Source organism: Leptonychotes weddellii, chromosome 5 (genome assembly GCF_054177405.1).
Source record: "Leptonychotes weddellii isolate Sample4059 chromosome 5, ASM5417740v2, whole genome shotgun sequence".
In the NCBI taxonomy this organism is placed as follows: Eukaryota; Metazoa; Chordata; class Mammalia; order Carnivora; family Phocidae; genus Leptonychotes; species Leptonychotes weddellii.
In genome coordinates, this window is record NC_138373.1 from 34,160,870 (window position 1) to 34,179,535 (window position 18,666).

Here is an 18,666-nt window from a genome sequence, read left to right on the forward strand (position 1 = left end):
TTCCCCCCCCCCCCAACCTGGCCGCCTTCCTCCTGGACCTGCTTGATGGTCTGGCTGTAGAAAGAGGGGTGTCAGGCCATCATATGTGCAGACCCCTCCAAAAGCTCTTGACAGCCTTGCCCTGGTGAGGTGATGATCTACCCCTCCCTGCAAATGAGGAAAGTGAGCCTGAGCCAGGACTCAGACCCCAACCCATCTGTCTGTAGAATACTGCAGCCACGACAAGGGTGAAGGCCCGAGGCCCAGGAGGTCAGAGGGGTGAGACCTCTGTGCATGTGTATGTGTGTGTGTACGCGCCCGTACCTGCGTGTGGCGCGGGCAGGGGAGCATGAGGGAGTGGGGACTGGTCAGAGTCTGTGGAGCAGGACTGTCCTGCCCCAGGACCCCCAGGGTCTGCGACTGGAGGCTGGAGGGTTAACAGACTTGGTGGGGGATCAGGGCAAGACTGTGACCCCATGGGTGCTGGGGATGGGGGGTTGAGCCCCTATGGGTGGTAGGCTTGTGGGGCTGCACCCCAGTGGGTGCTGGGGGGTGGCACTGGGGGTAGGGTTCAGGTTGAGGCTGGGGGGCAGGGAGCTGTTGCCCTGCATTGTTTATGGAGAGAGCTGGAGGCTGCAGGCGAAGAAGCAGCAGTTGGGGGTGGGGGTGCGGGTTCCCTGACACCGAATTCATTATTGGGAGATTCCTCTTCACAATCCCTCGACACCTCCCACGGGAACCACGGGCCAGAAATGTCTGACAGCCTCTGGCAGGCCCGCTCCCGTGCCGCCAGGGTGCCCGGGTCTCTCGGCGCCCAGGTCCCCGCCCGCCCACTGCCTCCGAGTCCCTCCCCCCTTGGGTCCCGCAGCCTCTGGAAGCCTCTCTCAGGCTCAGCCTCGCGCCGCCGCCGTGCCGGGGCTCAGTGTCCAGTCCCCACCCCGGCGGCTGCCGTCCCCAGCCCCTGGCGGTCGCCCCGGGCCGCCGACTCTCCGCAGAGGCCGGCCGGGCCGGCGCGGCCCGCACGTGGGGAGGGGGCGTCTCGGGAGCACGGGGCCCGATGTAGGGGCGGAGCCAAGGAGCCGGGAGCGCGGCGGGCGCGAGCGGACGGAGGTCAGCGGCCGCAGGAGGGGGACCCAGGCGTCCGGGAGGCGGCGCCAGGTGCCGCGCCCCCGCCCTGGGCCGCCCCCCGCCCGTGACGCGCTCCCCGCCCCTCGGCTCCGGGAGCCCGAGCCCGAGCCCGAACCCGAGCCCGAGCCCGAGCCCGAACCCGAGCCCGAGGACGGCGCGGGGCGCGGGTGGCGGAGGCGGCGGGGGAGGCAAGAGGATGCGGCCGGGGCCGCGGGGCCGCCGCCGCCGCCTCTGAGCCGCGCCGAGCGCACGGAGCGCAGCCGCGTCGCTGCGGCCGGGCCGCGCCATGGGGAAGGAGCAAGAGCTGGTGCAGGCGGTGAAGGCGGAGGACGTGGGGACCGCGCAGAGGCTGCTGCAGAGGCCGCGGCCCGGGAAGGCCAGTGAGTGCGGGGGGCGCGGGCGGGCGGGGGCCACCGCGGGCGCCGGCCCCCCCACCCCTCCTGGCGCGCGGCGGCGAGGGTGGGGGGGGATGCTGTCGGGTCCCCGGGGGCGGGGCGGGGCCAGCAGCGCCCAGACCCTCTGTCCGCACCCCCGCCCCCAGCGCCGGAGGAGGGGTGGCACCGAGCTCCCGGCCGTCCCCCAAGCCCCCGAGCCGGCACCTGGCCGCGGGCGTCCCCCTCCCTTCCCAGGCTACGGGCTGACAGCTGGAGGGCTCTGCTGGACCGTCAAAGGGCGAGGCAGATGCCGCCCCCCCCTTCCCCACCGTGGAGAGAGGGAGGGGGCCCGGGCAGTGAGGGGCGACCACAGGGCTGCCGGTTCCTGTCAGACCCCCTCCCCACCCCATGTTTAATAACACGCTTTGCAGGAAATGGGGGGCAGGACCATGCTGGGGGTGTGGCTGCCCAGGCATGGCCGGCTGGGGGCCATTTACTCATGGGAGAGCAGAAGCCCAAGGTCGCCCAGCCCAGGGCAGGCTGTGCTCCAGGCAGGTGCAGACCCTGCCACGGACCCTGGTCCCCTCTGGCTTCCCTGCTGGGAAAGGGGCTGGGGAGGGGGGGAGGGGGCTACCACTAGCCATCCTGAGCTTGCGCTGTGAGGGCCCCTGGGAAGGGTTGGGAGCTTGGAGTCCTGATCCCAGTGCTCATCCCAGCTCAGCCCAGAGCCTCCCCGGGGGCCACTGGAGATGGATGGATGGGTGTGTGGACCAGCTGCGTGTGCGGCTGCGCACGTATGGCCGTGTCAGTGTGTCGGGGCACCTGTGCGGGCGCGGGCAGGGCTCCGCAGGATGGCACGTGGGGTCTGGGTCCCCCACTCCCCACCCCACCCTCAGAGACTGGAGGTAACCCAGGGAGGCCCCTCCCCTTTCTCCAGGAAGCCTGCTGAGAACTGAGCGGGCCTTGGGGCTGGTGGTGGGGGCAGGAGGACCTCCTCCCGCTGCAGCCGCGTCTGCTCCGTGCAGTTAGAGAGCTTTGCAGGATCACATATACAGGCTGGCTCTGCCTTCCACACCCAAGGCCCAGGGATGGTCTGCCAGTTGGGGCGGGCTTCAGGGCCTCAGGGCTCAGAAAGGGAGGGCTTCCAGGCAGAGGACGGATTGAGAGGTGGAAGGCTAGGTAAAGGTTTCCACCTAGTGGCCAGGTGACCTTGGGCACTGAGGACTCCAGCTCTCCAGGCCTCAGTCTCCTCATCTGTAAGATGGAGACATAGGCGGTTCCTGGCTCATAGCATTGTTGGAAGAACAGCGGGAAGCCCGGGCGCTTCATAAGTGCTCAGGAAGTGCTAACTATGACTGTTTCCGAAGGCAGCCCAGGATGGGCTTCTAGGGAAGTGGGGCATCAGATTTGGCCATCCAGAGGAGGTGCAGGGACTTGCCCCTCTACCTGGGTGTCCACCTGGAACTTTGCATTTGTGCTTTCCTGGTCTGCTTTCTGGGAGAGACACCTGCCCAGGCCCCTGTATCTGAGCTCTCTGACTCACAGGGGCGGGCATAATAAATCAGACAGAGAAATCCCTCCATGAATTAGCTTGGTTGTCATGGCAACGCTGGCCTGCTTTGGAGTAAGATGTATTTTGATTCAGCAAAGTACAGCTGGAGTTTGGGCCATGGGGTGGGGGGCATCCAGTGGTGCTCTCTCAGGCCCCAGCCCCCCCCTCCGACTCTGGAGGTCTTCCCATAACCCTTGTTTCCATGACCTCCACCCCCTGCTGGCACCTTCCCTCCACCCCAAGCCCTGAGTGTTGCCCTGGGGTCTGTCAGCCGTGCCATCCTGCCTCGAAGGGAGCCTCCCCTGGCATGCATGCTCAGGCACCGGGACCCTCGGCCCCTGTCCTTGAGAGGAAGTAGACACTGCTCTGGAGGGAGCTTGCCAGGGTGGGGAGGGCCTTCTGCTGAGCAGGGGACATCTGCCCTTCCTTCTGGCCCCACATCCCCTTCCCCAAATTCACTGAAGACTACAGGCCAGTAAGCCTGCGTCCTCTCACCTTGGCCCACTAATACTTCCCTTGCAGCGTCTGGCCCAGAGCTCCCTGCCTGCCCTGGGGAGGCTGAGGGAGTGCCCTGCCCTGTGCTGCCACCAGAGGCCAGGACCACATCCCTACAGGGGACAGACGTGGCTCTGTGGGGCTGGCAGACCAGTGGTTTCTGTGGTTGGAGGAGCCTCTGAGTAGGGGGTGGAGGGAGGCCCCAAGGGTAGGGTGGGAGAGGGACTAAGGCTGGCTTCCCCAGGGCCTCTGCCACCTGGAGTTTGGGGCTGACCCAAGAGCAGGGATGATCCCAGGAAAGCAGTTAGAGGACTGAGTGACAGGAGCTAGGAGAGCCCACGACATGGGGTAGGGTGGTGATGAAGTCTATTATGCCCATGACCCACGTGGGAGCTGCAGGACTGAGTGCCCTTGGGGAAAAGAGAAAGGGGGCTCCTGGGAGGAGTTTCTGGGGCCTTCATCTTGGTCCCCACTTGTTGCACCGATGCCCCCTTTCCCCCTCCCTGCCCAGGCCCCTCTGGCCATGCCTGCTCCAGCTTTATTCAGAGTACCTGTCTCTGTGAGGGGCTGCCTCCCTGGCACCAGGTGGGCTTCCAGTGTGCGACCTCCCTGGGAGCCCTCGGTCCCCCTTGTGAATCGGGGGGTGCTGCAAGATCTCAGGCTCTCCTCTACCCCTTCCAGCTACTTTCTCCTCTGAGGGCAACTGCAGCGGGGGGTGGGGGGGTGGGAGATGACCTCACAAGACCCCCTCCTTCTATAGGGAGTAGTCTTCTGGGTGGAGACTCCCCCTCCCCACTGGTGTCTGTGCCAGGTCCTGGGTCTTGATCTCTAGCCCTTCTAAAATGTCAGTGCCTGCAGGTGTGGCCAGGCTGGGGGCGGGGGAGACCTGGCTCCCCTGGAACTAACAAGAAGGGGCAGGAAACATCAGAGCTGGGCAGAGTGTTCCGGGGGGAGAACATCCTGAGCGTGGCCCTGGTTGGGGAAGGGGACGCTACAGGACAGCAGTGGGGGGGGGGGTCGCCAGCTTACCCAGCACCTCATAGATGCCCGGCTCTGTTTCAGCTACCAAGGATAGAGCAGTGAGCAAAACAGATTAAAAAAACCCTCATCCTTTTGGAGCTTGTACTTTAGTGATGGAGATGGACAACAACCAAGATAAATAGTAGTGATAGGAGCTAGAGAGAGAAATACAACAGACACAGGACAGGATGGGGTTGCTGTTCTAGATGGGGAGCCCAGCGGTGCTCCTCTGAGCAGGTGACATATGGATAAAGTCCTGAAGAACGTGAAGGAGGGAGTCATGGAGATAACCGGGGGAAGAACTGCACCCCTCACATATACACAGCATGTGCAAAGGCCCTGTGGCAGGGGCAGCCGGTGTGTGGGAGCATCATCAAGGAGACTTATGTGGCTGGAACAGGGGTGATGAGAAAGTGAAGCAGGAGGGCTGTGTCTTGTGGACCATTGTCCAGTGCTGGCCCTCAGCCCCAGTGACACAGGCGCTGTTGGAGGGTCTTCGGGAGAGGAGTGGTGGCGGTGGGATCTGACTCATGTTCTCACAGGGTCCCCCTGACCTCAGTGGTATGGAGGACAGACCCAGGGGCAGGGTGGAAGCGGGGATGCCAGTAGGGAAGTGATGGCAGTGATCCTTTGAGAGATGCTGGCCTGGTCAGGGTGGGGACATGGCAGTGGTGGGAAGTGGTAGGATTCCGAGTGTGCTTTGAGATGGTCTTGAACATAGAACCAATAGGATTTGCTGATGGAGGCGCTATAAGGTACTTGGGGCTGACTCTGAGGTTTTGGCCTGGACCATGGAGGGAAGGGTGGTGTTGCTGCCACCTTAGATGGACGTCAGGGCCAGCAAAGTGTTGAGCAGAGGGGCAAGAGTGGGGCCGTGTAATGCCTCCACTCCACTCTATGCAGGAGGAGCCCCTCGCTGCAGAGGGTGGGGGTGGGATTCCCACAGAGCTAATATTAGTAACTGCCTCTTATTGACTGACTCTGTGCCAGACCCTTCTTGCTTTAAGGGTGGACACGCCCTAAGGCCTATGAGCCTGGCCCCCTTAGCCCCCTTTGAGCTCAAGGCCAAGGCCATAGGGCTAGTAAGAGCCCAGTGAGAGTTTGGACTTGGGTCCATCTGCCTTCGTGAGCTTTGTGGGCCATCGGGGCCTCACACCCTGCATCCAGCAGCTGAGAGCCGAGTCCAGAGCAGCCCTGGATGCTGTGGGTCGCCAAGCGGGTCCTGGAGCAGCCCCTCTGTGACTCGACTCCCTTGGGTTCCTGCTGTCAGGGACCCCCGCCCCCACCCCTGTCCTGGGCCTGGACAAAGGGGCTTCTGTCCTGCCAGTCCTTCCCTCACAGAGTGACTGACCCACAAATGGGTTATGTAACCATGGCCCAGACAGGCAGGGGCTTGGCCTGAGTCCGGCTGGCCCCGAGCCCACAAGGAGGGCGTTGGTGGGCTCCCCTCCTCCAGCAGTCAGCTGGTGGAGGCCAGGACCGGGGAGGCCCAGGAGGAAACTGGGGCCCCAAACAGAGGGCTTGGGCACCTCGGCTTCGGGTGGGCTGATCCCAGGACCCAAATGGGCCTGCGGAGATGTGGTGGCCTTTCTTGTGTGGTCACTCAGGGGCACCAGCCCACTTGCCTGCCTCCCCTTCCTGCCTCTCCAGGCAGGACTCATCCACATGGGCAGGTCCCGGCCTGGGACTGGGGGGAGGCTGCACCCTGAAGATGCAGATCTTCCCCCAGAGATACCCCAATTTCCGGGTGTTCCAGCCTTCCTAGGCCACCCCCGGCCCCATCTGGGTCCTTCTGAGAAACAGATTGTGCCGGCTCTCTCCCTCCCGCCATCGGCAGGTGCTTTGCCAGCGTCCCCGAGGAGGGGGTGCATGTGCACATGTGTGTGTGCCTGTGTGGGTGCGCAGCTCTGGCTTCCGTCCCCGCATGGGGACGGGTCCGGAGCGCTTGGCTCTGTGAACTTGCAACACCTTAGTTCGGTGGAAAACCGGGGTCCAAAAGCTGGTACCTGGAGCTGAGTGCAGGGGACAGAGTTGAATGAATGAAGGCATGTTTCTTGATGAAAGATTTAAGACAGCTTTGGCTCCGAGCCTGCTGGGGTTGGACTGCCTCACTGTCTCTCTCCCACCCCCCTAGAGCTCCTGGGCTCCACCAAGAAGATCAATGTCAACTTTCAGGACCCCGATGGGTGAGTTCTCAGACGGGGAGCGCCAGGATGGCATGGGGTGCGGTGGGGGGGCTCCTGTGGAAGGCCAGGTTGCCTGGCTCCTTGCCCATTCATACCCGTTGCCTGCCCCAGCTTCTCTGCCCTGCACCACGCGGCCCTGAATGGCAACACGGAACTGATCACCCTGCTCCTGGAGGCCCAGGCTGCTGTGGACATCAAGGACAACAAAGGCAAGGCCCGCCAGGAACCTCGGAGCCAGGGCGGGGGTTGAGGTCCGGGGTGGAGTCCCTAGAGACCTAAACAGTCCCATGATGGAGGCCCCAGCCCAGAGTCTTGGTCTGGGTCGAGACAGGTTTTCCTGGGATCAGCATCCTGCAGGCCTGGATTGGGTGCGGGGTCAAGGGCTAGCTCCCAACGGCGCCCCCGCCCCCACCCGCTCCCAGGCATGCGGCCGCTGCACTACGCGGCCTGGCAGGGCCGGAAGGAGCCCATGAAGCTGGTGCTGAAGGCGGGCTCAGCGGTGAACATCCCATCCGACGAGGGCCACATCCCTCTGCACCTGGCAGCCCAGCATGGTCACTATGATGTGGTAAGGAGCACCCCAGGGGCGGGGCGCCGGGGCGGCACGAGCCCAGCAGTCGCCCTGGGGGCTGACCGCGTCCCGTGGCCCCACAGTCCGAGATGTTGCTGCAGCACCAGTCCAACCCGTGCATGGTGGACAACTCGGGGAAGACGCCCCTGGACCTGGCCTGTGAGTTCGGCCGCGTTGGGGTAAGTCTCCCCAGAGAGCTGAGTGGGACTCCATCTGCTCCGGCTGCCCCCCCAGGAGGGGGGCAGTGGGGAGACACACCTGTGACCTCCCACCCCACTTCCGGCCCCCCTTCTCTGACCCCTCCCTCAAGGTGGTCCAGTTGCTCCTGAGTAGCAACATGTGTGCGGCCTTGCTGGAGCCCCGGCCGGGGGATACCACCGACCCCAATGGCACCAGCCCCTTGCACCTGGCGGCCAAGAATGGCCACATTGACATCATCAGGTATGGCTGTGGCGGGGGAGAGGAGGGGGACCCGGCTGCGGGCTTCCTGCTCCGGCTGCATCATCAGCCGTGGCATGTGGTCAGTGGCCGCCCCCGCCCGGAGAGGCTACACTGCGGGGCTGGGGGCTGGGGAGTGGACTTGTCCAGCCCTAGGCCTGGGCTCTGTGGGGGCCCCGCCTCTTGCTGGGTGGCCTTGTGGAGACACTTAGCATCTCTGAGACTCAGTTCTCCCGTCTGTGAAGCGGGTATCCCGGCAGCGGCTACGCTAGGATGACCCCGACAGCTATTACCGTCTGCGGGGGGGGGGGGCCTAGCTCTTCCGCAAACGCTCTGTCACTGTCAGACACCACGTTGTGAGGGGCGCCTGGGAATGGGGGCCCAGCAGGGGGATGGGGTGGGAGGCTCCTGCTGTAAGGGCTCCTACTCCGGCCCGCCGTCCGCCTTCCAGACTCCTCCTCCAAGCCGGCATTGACATTAATCGCCAGACCAAGGCCGGCACAGCCCTGCACGAGGCCGCACTCTGTGGGAAGACGGAAGTGGTGCGGCTACTGCTGGATGTGAGTCAGGGGGCCGAGGGGGTGGGGCCCGGTGGGAGCGTGGGGCCTCCTGACAGGCCGCACCCTCTGGCACATACAGAGTGGGATTAATGCCCACGTGAGGAACACCTACAGCCAGACGGCCCTGGACATCGTGCACCAGTTCACCACATCCCAGGCCAGCAAGGAGATCAAGCAACTGCTGCGAGGTGGGGCTGGGGCTGGGGCGGGGGACCCAGGAGGGGCGGGGGGGGGCGGCTAGGCCAGGTCAGCTCACAGGACTGGGGGTGGTCTGCCTCCTGTGTCCCCAGAGGCTTCAGCGGCCCTGCAGGTCCGGGCAACCAAGGATTATTGCAACAATTACGACCTGACCAGCCTCAACGTGAAAGCTGGGGACATCATCACGGTAAGGCCAGCCGGGGTCTGCCGGAGCAAGGATGGGCGGACCCCGGGCGCTCACCCCACAGCCGCCCCGCGCAGCAACTGGGGAGTCTGGGGGTCGCGGCGGGAGGCCCAGGTCAGCCACCCACTTGACCTGGCCCTGGAGGGATGTCTCCCTGAGCATGCTCCCCCATCTCATCTGGCCAGGTCCTCGAGCAGCATCCGGATGGCCGGTGGAAGGGCTGTATCCATGACAACCGGACAGGCAACGACCGGGTGGGCTACTTTCCATCCTCCCTGGGCGAGGCCATTGTGAAGCGAGCAGGCAAGTCCCACCCGGCCCTGGGTTTGGGGACCAGAAGGAAGCAAGTGCATTTGTGTTGGGTGGCGAGGCCACTGCTGGGTGTGGGGTCCTGAGTGGGGTCCTGCCAGCTGTCTCATCAGCGTGCCCACACCGGTTCCCTCCTTTATTTAATAGGCGGTAGGCACCAGCCGCCAGGAATAGATGGTGACCCAGATGCACGGCATTCGTGCCTCAAGCTCACCCCGAGGGAGGGAGGGGAGCAGGGGGCAGTGAAGTAAATACGCAAGCAAATGTGCCAACTGGTGCCGTAGACAACATGGACGGAGACCTGCTTTTTATTTATTGTTATTAGTTTCGGGGTACCATTTAGTGATCCATCGGTTGCAGAGAGACCTGCTTTCTAGACAGGGTGGTCGGAGAAGGCACTAGGAAGTGGGAGGGGCTGGCCCTGGGCAGAGCATCCAGACAGCAGGAATGACCTACACAAAGGCACCAGGACAGAAGAACACGTGAGGTGCCGGGGTCCTAAAGGAGGCCAGCATACACGGCTGGCACAGACTGTGGAAGGGGGGTGCAGGGCGAGGCCACAGGGCATGGATTGCTTTCAGACAGGGGTCAGTGAGATGGCTTACCTCCTAGAGAGGACATGGAGATCGACGGGTGAGGTGAAGGGACAGAGGGGGGCCAGTGAGAAAGCATGGCCAGCCAACCCAGGGTCATCTAAGCTTTTGGGGACCTCATGTCTCTCCCTGCTCCCCACACCCCACCCAGGGCCACAGGGCCACTGGCAGGATGGCCTGGCCTGGGCCCTCTTGCCATGGTCTCCTGCTCTGAAATGTATAGGGCGGGGAAGGGTCTTCTGAGGCTCTCTCAGCTCCCTAGAGACAGCCGGGGCCAGACGAGGCTGCAGTGCTGACCTGAGGGGCCTCTGCTCTGCCCAGGCTCTGGGGCTAGGCCAGGGGCTCCCCCTCGCCGTGTCAGGCCCCCACGCCTGGCTGGTCCAAGATTCAGGGAAGCTGTGCTTGGCCTGCAGGTTCTCGAGCAGGTGCCGAACCAAGCCCATCGCAGGCGGGCAGCTCATCAGGGCCCTCCGTGCCCCCCGAGGAGATCTGGGTGCTGAGGAAGCCTTTTGCAGGTGAGTGGGGAAGCTCTGGAGGTCAGGGCCGCAGTACTTCCATGAGGCATCTCCTGGGCTCGGGCCGGGCCATCACCGGCTGACGGAGCTCCCTCGTGGTGGCAGGTGGGGATCGCAGCGGCAGCGTGAGCGGCGTGGCCGGTGCAAGAGGTAGTGGGGGCCACACCCTGCACGCAGGCTCCGAAGGGGTCAAGGTAGGTGGTCTGGGGGGCAGGGCCGGGGGGGCTGGGGTACAGAGCAGCGCTGGCCAGCCTGCCTGTCTGGGTTGTAGCTCCTGGCAACAGTGCTCTCCCAGAAGTCCGTCTCCGAGTCCAGCCCCGGGGACAGCCCTGTCAAGCCTCCAGAGGGCCCCACAGGTAAGAGCAGCCCCTGGCCAGGAGGTGGCCCCCCCGCAGTGAGCAGCCCCTGCCCCACCACACCCTCTCGTCCCCAGGTGCGGCCCGGGCCCAGCCTCCAGCGGCCCACGCTGGGCAGGTGTATGGGGAACAGTTGCCCAGGAAGCTGGAGCCGGCATCGGAGGGCAAGGTACAGGGCCCGGGCTGGCTGCGGGGAGGGGCTCCCGGGCAGCCTGCTGGGTCTGGCCACAGCGTGGAGGGGGGCCCTTGATAGGCCAGGCCCGTACTTCTGTCCGTCTGTCAGTCTGTGTGTGTAGGTGTTGTCTATTGTGTGGGTTGTGTGTGTGAGCTGGTGCGACCGGGAAGTGTGACGTGGGCGTGAGGTGAGCAGGGGATGCGCCTGTGTGTGGGTGGTGACGGCGAGCCGGGCACGTGCGCTTGTGTGTGTGTGTGTGTGGAGGAGGCCTGGGTGTGAGGCAAGCCCAGGTGTGTGGGGGGGGTGAGAAGGGCCCTGTGTGCCGGGAAGGTGCGAGCGGGGGCTGTTCCTCCCGCACACCTCTGGACAGAGCCCACCTGCGCAGGAGTGGAGGGGCTGCTCTGCGCGGCCGCATTGCCGAGCCCCCCAAGCCCCTCACGTGGGGCCGCCGCAGGGTGTCCCTGGTGCAGGAACGGGGGGATGGGCAGGGAAGCCTGTGGATCGGACGGCAGCTGGACCCTTCTGGTGGAGACCGCGGCAGGAGGCCGGACGGCCGACGGAGCTCGCCTCGGTGGCGTCCGGGAGCACAGCGTGAGGAGGAATGCCGGGGCCAGGCTGCCCCGGGCCTGGCCTAAGGGGGACCAGCGGACGGCGGACTGAGCGGCTGAGCAGAGGAGGAGCCGGCTTGGTGGCCGGGGTGCACGGCTGGTGGGAGAGCAGGCGGCGAGCCTGCAGCGGCTGCCTTGTGTCTTCCAGAGTGCCGAGGCCGTGAGCCAGTGGCTCGCCACGTTCCAGCTGCAGCTCTACGCCCCCAATTTCATCAGCGCCGGCTACGACCTGCCCACCATCAGCCGCATGACCCCGGAGGTGAGCTGCCCAGAGGCTGGCCGCCAGCCGTGACCGAGCTGGGCCCCCAGCCTCCCGCTCACGGGCCTCTCCTCCACCTAGGACCTCACGGCCATTGGGGTCACCAAGCCGGGCCACCGGAAGAAGATCACCGCAGAGATCAGCGGCTTGAGCCTCCCCGACTGGCTGCCTGAGCACAAACCCGTAAGGCTCCCTGCACCCCAGGGGCTGTGCCCGGGGTGGTCAGACAGACAGACTGACTGCCTCCCTGGCTACAGCCCTCACCCGCTCTCTGGGGCTCCAGGGAGAGTACAGAGGACGGCCTCCATTTGTCCGTCCCGGGCACTGGGGCCGGCCTTCCCGGGGCAGGGGCTGGGGCCTGTCAGGGCAAGGGCCTGAAGCCACGAGGGGGCCCCTCTGCAGTACCAGGACCCCTGCACCCTAGGGCGGCCACGGCAGGCACACCAGCCAGCACCCCGCAGCACCGCCCACCGCGTAGGCACCCAGACGCCATAGGGGACTCCATGTGGACGGGAAGGGCTGGCACGCATCCAGGCCCGTGCGTGGGGAGGATGTGTGTCTGCTTCGTGTACACAGACCGCACGCGTGCACCACATCTAGTCAAGGCGACTGTTGCCGACCGCATGCACACACCCACACTTCCAGGGCACGTGCTGGCTGTGTGGACAGCGGACACCCACGCAGACCGCGGGCTGTGCCGTCACCCACAGTCACTGGCGCAGTGCGACAGGGTCTGGGCCTAGGTAAGGTGGGCCCGAGGCCGGTTGCATCTACACTGCCTGGGAGCCTCGCGCCGAGCTTCAGGAGAGACCCCACCGTCACCCAAGGCGCCCAGGGCTGTGGGTTGGTGACGCGTGGGGTCCTGCTCGCCTGGCCCGGCTCAGCCCACTCAGGCAGCGGCTCAGGGGTGCTCCCAATGAGCACATCCCTGTCCCGTGGGCCGCATGTGGCTCTGTGCACCTGGGGGTGACCACGTGTGCTGTGTGTTGGTGGGTGAGTGATATCCAGCCGCGAGTGTGGACAGGTGGTTCTGGGTGAAGAACATCATGGGTAGTTACATGCGTGTGTGCTGTGACTACGTGACCTGTGCCCAATGTGGTGTGCAAGTGGGCGTGAGCACGATGTGGAGGGTGTGGGTGCCCGTGTATGGCCAGGATGCAGGCTGCGTGGATGTGTGTATCTGGCCGGTGGCACCGCGTGTCTGTGTCTGTGACGTTGCCAGCCGTGTCCCCCTGGGTGCTGTCCCCGTGGCTGCCTCGGCAGGTGAGGAGGCGCGTTCCTCCCCTCCCCCAAACGGTGTCTTGAGGATAGGGTCGTCCCTGTGTGTGTGTGTTTGCGTGTGTTCGCACAGGCGTGTGAGCTGGCCTTGGGCTCCTACTGAGGTTGCGCTGTCTCCAAAGCTGACACCTCTGGCCTGTCCATTTGTCCTTCTGTCTGTCTGTGCCAGGCTGGCCCGGTGCCCCTACCCCCAAAAGCTCTGAACAGCGAGCAGGGTGTGGCCAGCCAGCTCGGGCTGCCCTCTGTGTCCTCTTGCTCCCCAGGCGAACCTGGCGGTGTGGCTGTCCATGATCGGCCTGGCCCAGTACTACAAGGTGCTGGTGGACAACGGCTACGAGAACATCGACTTCATCACCGACATCACCTGGGAGGACCTGCAGGAGATCGGCATCACTAAGCTGGGTGAGGCGCTGGCCCCGGCCCCCTCTGTCTCCCGGTCCCTGCTCCCCTCCCGGGCCTGACCTGCCCCATGCCCCACGCAGGACACCAGAAGAAGCTGATGCTGGCAGTGAGGAAACTGGCGGAGCTGCAGAAGGCAGAGTATGCCAAGTACGAGGGGGGACCCCTGCGCCGGAAGGCCCCACAGTCACTCGAAGTGATGGCCATTGAGTCGCCAACCCCGCCTGAGCCAGCCCCCGCTGAGTGCCTGTCTCCTAAGATGACCACCTTCCAGGACAGTGAGCTCAGTGGCGAGCTGCAGGCTGCCATGACTGGCCCAGCAGAGGGGGCCACCGCCGCCCCCACTGCCGAGAAGCCCTCCAACCACCTGCCCCCGACGCCGAGGGCCTCCATACGGCAGGAGCCCAGCCTGGGAGGACAGGCTCGGCACATGAGCAGCTCTCAGGAGCTGCTGGGTGATGGGCCCCCCGGGCCTGGCAGCCCGATGTCACGAAGCCAGGAGTACCTGCTGGATGAGGGGCCAGCCCCCGGCACCCCACCCAAGGAGACCCGGTCCAGCCGCCACGGCCACGGTGTCAAGCGGGCCAGTGTGCCCCCAGTGCCGGGCAAACCGCGGCAGGTCCTTCCGCCAGGTGCCGGCCACTTCACGCCCCCTCAGACGCCCACTAAAGCCCAGCCAGGCTCCCCTCAGGCCCTGGGGGGGCCTCATGGTCCCACCCCAGCCACAGCCAAGGTGAAGCCCACCCCACAGCTGCTGCCACCAACAGAGCGACCCATGTCACCCCGTTCGCTGCCTCAGTCACCCACGCACCGTGGCTTTGCCTATGTGCTACCCCAGCCCGTGGAGAGCGATGCAGGGCCAGCTGCCCCCGGGCCCGCACCTGCGGCCGCGCCTCCGCCCGTGCCCACGCTGTGCCTGCCTCCGGAGGCCGACGTGGAGCCGGGGCGGCCCAAGAAGCGAGCCCACAGCCTGAATCGCTATGCAGCGTCCGACAGTGAGCCAGAGCGGGACGAGCTGTTGGTGCCAGCTGCCGCGGGGCCCTATGCCACCGTCCAGCGGCGTGTGGGCCGGAGCCACTCGGTGCGAGCGCCTGCCGGCACCGACAAGAATGTCAACCGCAGCCAGTCCTTTGCCGTGCGGCCCCGAAAGAAGGGGCCGCCCCCGCCCCCGCCCAAGCGCTCCAGCTCCGCCATGGCCAGCGCCAACCTGGCCGACGAGTCGGTGCCGGATGCTGAGACGGAGGGGGCTGGGGCCGAGGAGGGCCGGCTGGGGGTGCGGGCACAGCGCCGACGGGCTAGTGACCTGGCCGGCAGCGTGGACACAGGCAGCGCCGGCAGTGTGAAGAGCATCGCAGCCATGCTAGAGCTGTCCTCCATCGGGGGCGGGGGCCGAGCGGCCCGCAGGCCCCCAGAGGGCCACCCCACGCCTCGCCCTGCCAGCCCGGAGCCAGGCCGGGTAGCCACAGTTTTGGCCTCAGTGAAGCACAAGGAAGCCATCGGGCCTGACGGTGAGGTGGTGAACCGGCGCCGCACACTCAGTGGGCCGGTCACGGGGCTTCTGGCCACTGCCCGCCGGGGGCCTGGGGAGTCAGGGGGGCCTGCAGATCATGGCCACTTTGTGGAGGATGGTGCCACCCGGCAGCGGTCTCGAGGTCCAGCCAAGGGTGAGGCAAGTGCGGAGGGCCCGCCCCTGGCCAGGGTGGAGGCCAGTGCCACGCTCAAAAGGCGCATCCGAGCCAAGCAGAGCCAGCAGGAGAACGTCAAGTTCATCCTGACTGAGTCGGACACAGTCAAGCGCCGGCCCAAGGCCAAGGAGCGGGAAGCAGGTCCCGAGCCACCACCGCCACTGTCCGTGTACCAGAACGGCACGGGCACTGTGCGCCGCAGACCCACCTCTGAGCAGGCTGGGCCCCCAGAACTGCCCCCCCCACCCCCACCTGCAGAACCCCCACCCTCCGACCTGCTGCACCTTCCCCCCCTGCCCCCGCCGGACACCGATACCCGGAAGCCAGCCAAGCCGCCAGTCTCTCCCAAGCCCGTGCTGGCTCAGCCTGTGCCCAAGATCCAGGGCTCACCCACGCCTGCCTCCAAGAAGGTGCCACTGCCAGGTCCTGGCAGCCCAGGTAGGTGCAGGAGCCAGCTGGGGAAGGGCCCCTTCCCACTCCATGGTCTGAGGGATTTTCCTCTTCTTGGATTTGAGCAAGGCCATCTGAATGGGGTGGGAAAGTGTCCTCAGACCCTCTCATCCACCCACCCACCCACTGGACAACTCTGCCGGCCCAGAACTGGGAGGAGGGTGGACGTTCGTCCCCTTGCTCAGTGAAGGAGGCACAGAAACCTGTGGATAACAGCACCTGTGGAGGGAGAACAGGTGCACGATGCTGGGTCATGGAGAACTCTGACCAGGCTGGAGAGTGACCTCAGCACAAGAGGGAGGGAGCGGGCTTCCAAGCAGAAGGATCAGAGGTGCAAAGGCCCTGTGGTATTCAATCAACCCAAGGGCCAATGATTGCAGCAGGCCACACCTGAACGGGGACGGGGGTAGGGGTTTGGAAGCGATGACGCGGGCAGGTATGCATAGGGAAGCGCGCCCCTGGCGGCTGCGGGGAGCCTGGGGTCGAAGGGGCAGAGGGGGTCTGGGGCCGGGGCCGCGGCCGGACCCACAGTGCGGACCGCGGTGTCTCCGCCCCCGGTGCGAGTCTCCTCCTCCCCGCAGAGGTGAAGCGCGCCCACGGCACGCCGCCGCCCGTGTCTCCCAAGCCGCCGCCGCCGCCCACGGCGCCCAAGCCGGCCAAGGCCGCAGCGGGGCTGCAGTCGGGCAGTGCCAGCCCGTCCCCCGCGCCCTCGCCGGCTCGCCAGCCGCCCGCCGCCCTCACCAAGCCGGCCAGCACGCCGCCCTCGCTAAGCGCCAGCCCCGCCAAGCCCCCGTCCCCCGGCGCGCCCGCGCTGCACGTGCCCGCCAAGCCGCCGCGCGCAGCCGCAGCCGCAGCCGCAGCCGCAGCCGGGCCCCCTGCCGCGCCCAACGGCGCCTCGCCGGGAGACAGCGCCAGGCAGAAGCTGGAGGAGACTAGCGCGTGCCTGGCGGCGGCGCTGCAAGCCGTAGAAGAAAAGATCCGGCAGGAGGACGCACAGGGCGCACGGTAGGTGCGGGGCGGGCTTCGAGCGCGCCGCTCTAGCCCGCGCGCGCTCCGAGGCTGCAGCTCCACAGGCTGGAGTCGAGGGCGGGGCGGCGGGGACAGCGGGGGCGGGGCCCCGGTCGGCGGGGGCGGGGACGAGTCGTGCGGGGCGGGGCCCTGTTGGGCGGGGCAGCGGGAGGGGGTCGGAGACGTGGGGGGGAGAGGCGGGGGCGGGGGTCGAGCCATGCGGGGCGGGACCCAGGACAGCGGGGTGGGGGCGGGTCGTGCGGGGCGGGGCCCGGGACGGTGCGGGTAGGCCGCGGATACGGAGTCGAGTCGTGCGGGGTGGGGCCCGGGACAGCGGGGGCGGGGCCCGGCCTCGTGGAATGGGGCAGAGGGACGGGGTCGAGCAGTGTGGGGCGAGGGCTGGGGTTGAGCCGTACGGGAAGGGACTCGGGGCAGCGGGGCGGGGTCGGGTCGTGCCGGGCGGGGCCCTGGGCGGCGGGGATGGGGTCGAGCCGGGCCGGGGCTGGGGTGGGGCTGGGGGCGGAGGGGTCGCGGCGGGGTGTGCCGCCACCGCGCTGCCCGCTCACGCCGCACCCGCCCCCAGCCCCTCGTCCGCGGAGGAGAAGAGCGCCGGCAGCATACTGGACGACATCGGCAGCATGTTCGACGACCTGGCGGACCAGCTGGACGCCATGCTGGAGTGACGCGGCCGCGCACGTCGGGCCCGCCCGCGCCGCCGGGGCCCCGGCCCGCACACTGACCTTTACCTCAGGGTGGGCACCTCTGGGCGCAGCGCGAGCGGGCAGGGCGGCCAGCCGACGGGGGCCAGGAGCAGGGGACGGCCCGGTCGTCCCCTGCACAAGCACAACTCCTGCCCCTGGGCCCAGGCCGGACAGCCGGCCTGGAGGACTGCCTGGCCAGGGGACCCAAGGGCTCTGGGTAAACGCTGCTGCCCGGTGGGTGCCCGTTCCTGTCTGCTGCGCCCCGTGCAATAACTGCTGGGCCGCCCGCCCACCCATGCCAGGCTCTGCCTGCTGCGGGTGCAGGAGGGTCGGCCCCGGCCCCCTGCCGTGAGCCCAGGTGGGGCCTGCCCGGGCGGGAGGCGGGAGGTGGGCAGCTGCTTTAGCCCCCTCCCCAATCTGTGGCAGAGCACAGGCCTATGCCCAGCACAGAGCTGCCCATTGGGGACTTCCGCCCACCGCTCCAGCGCAGCACAAGGGGCTGGGGCTGGGGTTGCGCCCCTGCCCCACTGTACCCCCCAGAATATAAGCTATGGAGAGTGTTAATTTATTGGGAATGAGCTGAGGCAGATTTCCCCAAAGAAACAAAAAGGTATAACTTTAACAAATATATATTTAAAGAAAGAAAAAATATTATTGATTCTATAGAAAACCATTTACCAACTGTAAGGACACTGAAGTCTAGCTCAAGACAAAAGCTGTTAGAGGCCCTGGCCGTCTGTCTGTCCATCCTTCCCTCCCTCTGTCCAGGACCTCTGGCCCAGTAGCACAAACAGGAGGCTGGGGTCCGGGAGGGTCCATGCTCCGCTAGGGCCTCCCCTCCCTCTCTCTCTTTCTCCTAACTTCTCTGCGTCTGAAGAACTCGAAGGATGTGCCTTGCTTGCTGCTGGGCTGTGTCCTCCACACCGTGGAGCTAGTGGGGAGGGCTCCCTGCTCTCCCGGGGTGCTGGTGGGAGGTGCGCCTGGGCTTTGGGGGAGCTGTGCGTGCAATGTGGGCACACCAGCCAGGTGACAGCGGTGGGTGCAGGGTGTGCATGCCAGACTGCGTGTGGCACGTGTGAGGGTGTGCCTGACCCTCCCTCCCCAGGGCCCTCCCCCATCCAAGTTCCCGCGGACGCTTCTGCTCATGGTCCCAGGCTGTGTCGTGTGGTCGTTCTTGCCCTCTCTCTCTCCTCTCTCTTCTTTCCAAAAAGTACTGACTGGCCTCCTCTATTGTGTTTGCTGATCCACGTGTGTTGGGCACAACTTTGACATTTCTTAAAAAAAAAAAAAAAAAATTTAACGCCGAAAACCAGCGGTTGTGATGCGGGCGGGCAGAGGGGATTGGCCAAGGTGGCATCTGGGCGTGTGGGGCCCCTTCCAACTGTCATGCCCTGACACTTCCCCAGGTGGGTGCGCCTGGCTTCTCTTTAGTGGGCGGCCCAGGCTGGGGCTCCAGCAAGTGGGGAGGGGGGTTCTGGGCAGGGAGCTGCTGTCAGCTGTCTAAATAAACAGCAGAAAACAGAGCTGCCTGGCTCACTTCTTGGGGACGTGTGTTGGGGAGAGTGGGAATCTAGCTTGCTCCTGGCAGGGAGGAGTCACCAAGAGGGCCACACCCTGGGGCTGACAGGAGGAGCCCTTTTGTGGC

General features: G+C 66.0%; 1 protein-coding gene across 1 annotated transcript; it reads left to right on the forward strand.

Annotated features, from left to right (window-relative positions):
• Positions 1-1,213: 1,213 nt before the first annotated feature.
• CASKIN1 (CASK interacting protein 1) lies at positions 1,214-18,538 on the forward strand. Its single transcript, XM_081820277.1, has 20 exons — positions 1,214-1,487; positions 6,683-6,734; positions 6,846-6,943; positions 7,157-7,302; positions 7,389-7,484; positions 7,616-7,746; positions 8,195-8,303; positions 8,383-8,491; positions 8,594-8,688; positions 8,871-8,988; positions 10,001-10,102; positions 10,208-10,296; positions 10,374-10,458; positions 10,536-10,627; positions 11,390-11,500; positions 11,582-11,683; positions 13,042-13,180; positions 13,261-15,300; positions 15,894-16,317; positions 16,904-18,538. Exons 1-20 carry the CDS (start codon positions 1,394-1,396, stop codon positions 17,001-17,003), a joined length of 4,332 nt encoding a protein of 1,443 aa, XP_081676403.1. The 5' UTR covers positions 1,214-1,393; the 3' UTR covers positions 17,004-18,538.
• The last annotated feature ends 128 nt before the right edge of the window (positions 18,539-18,666 follow it).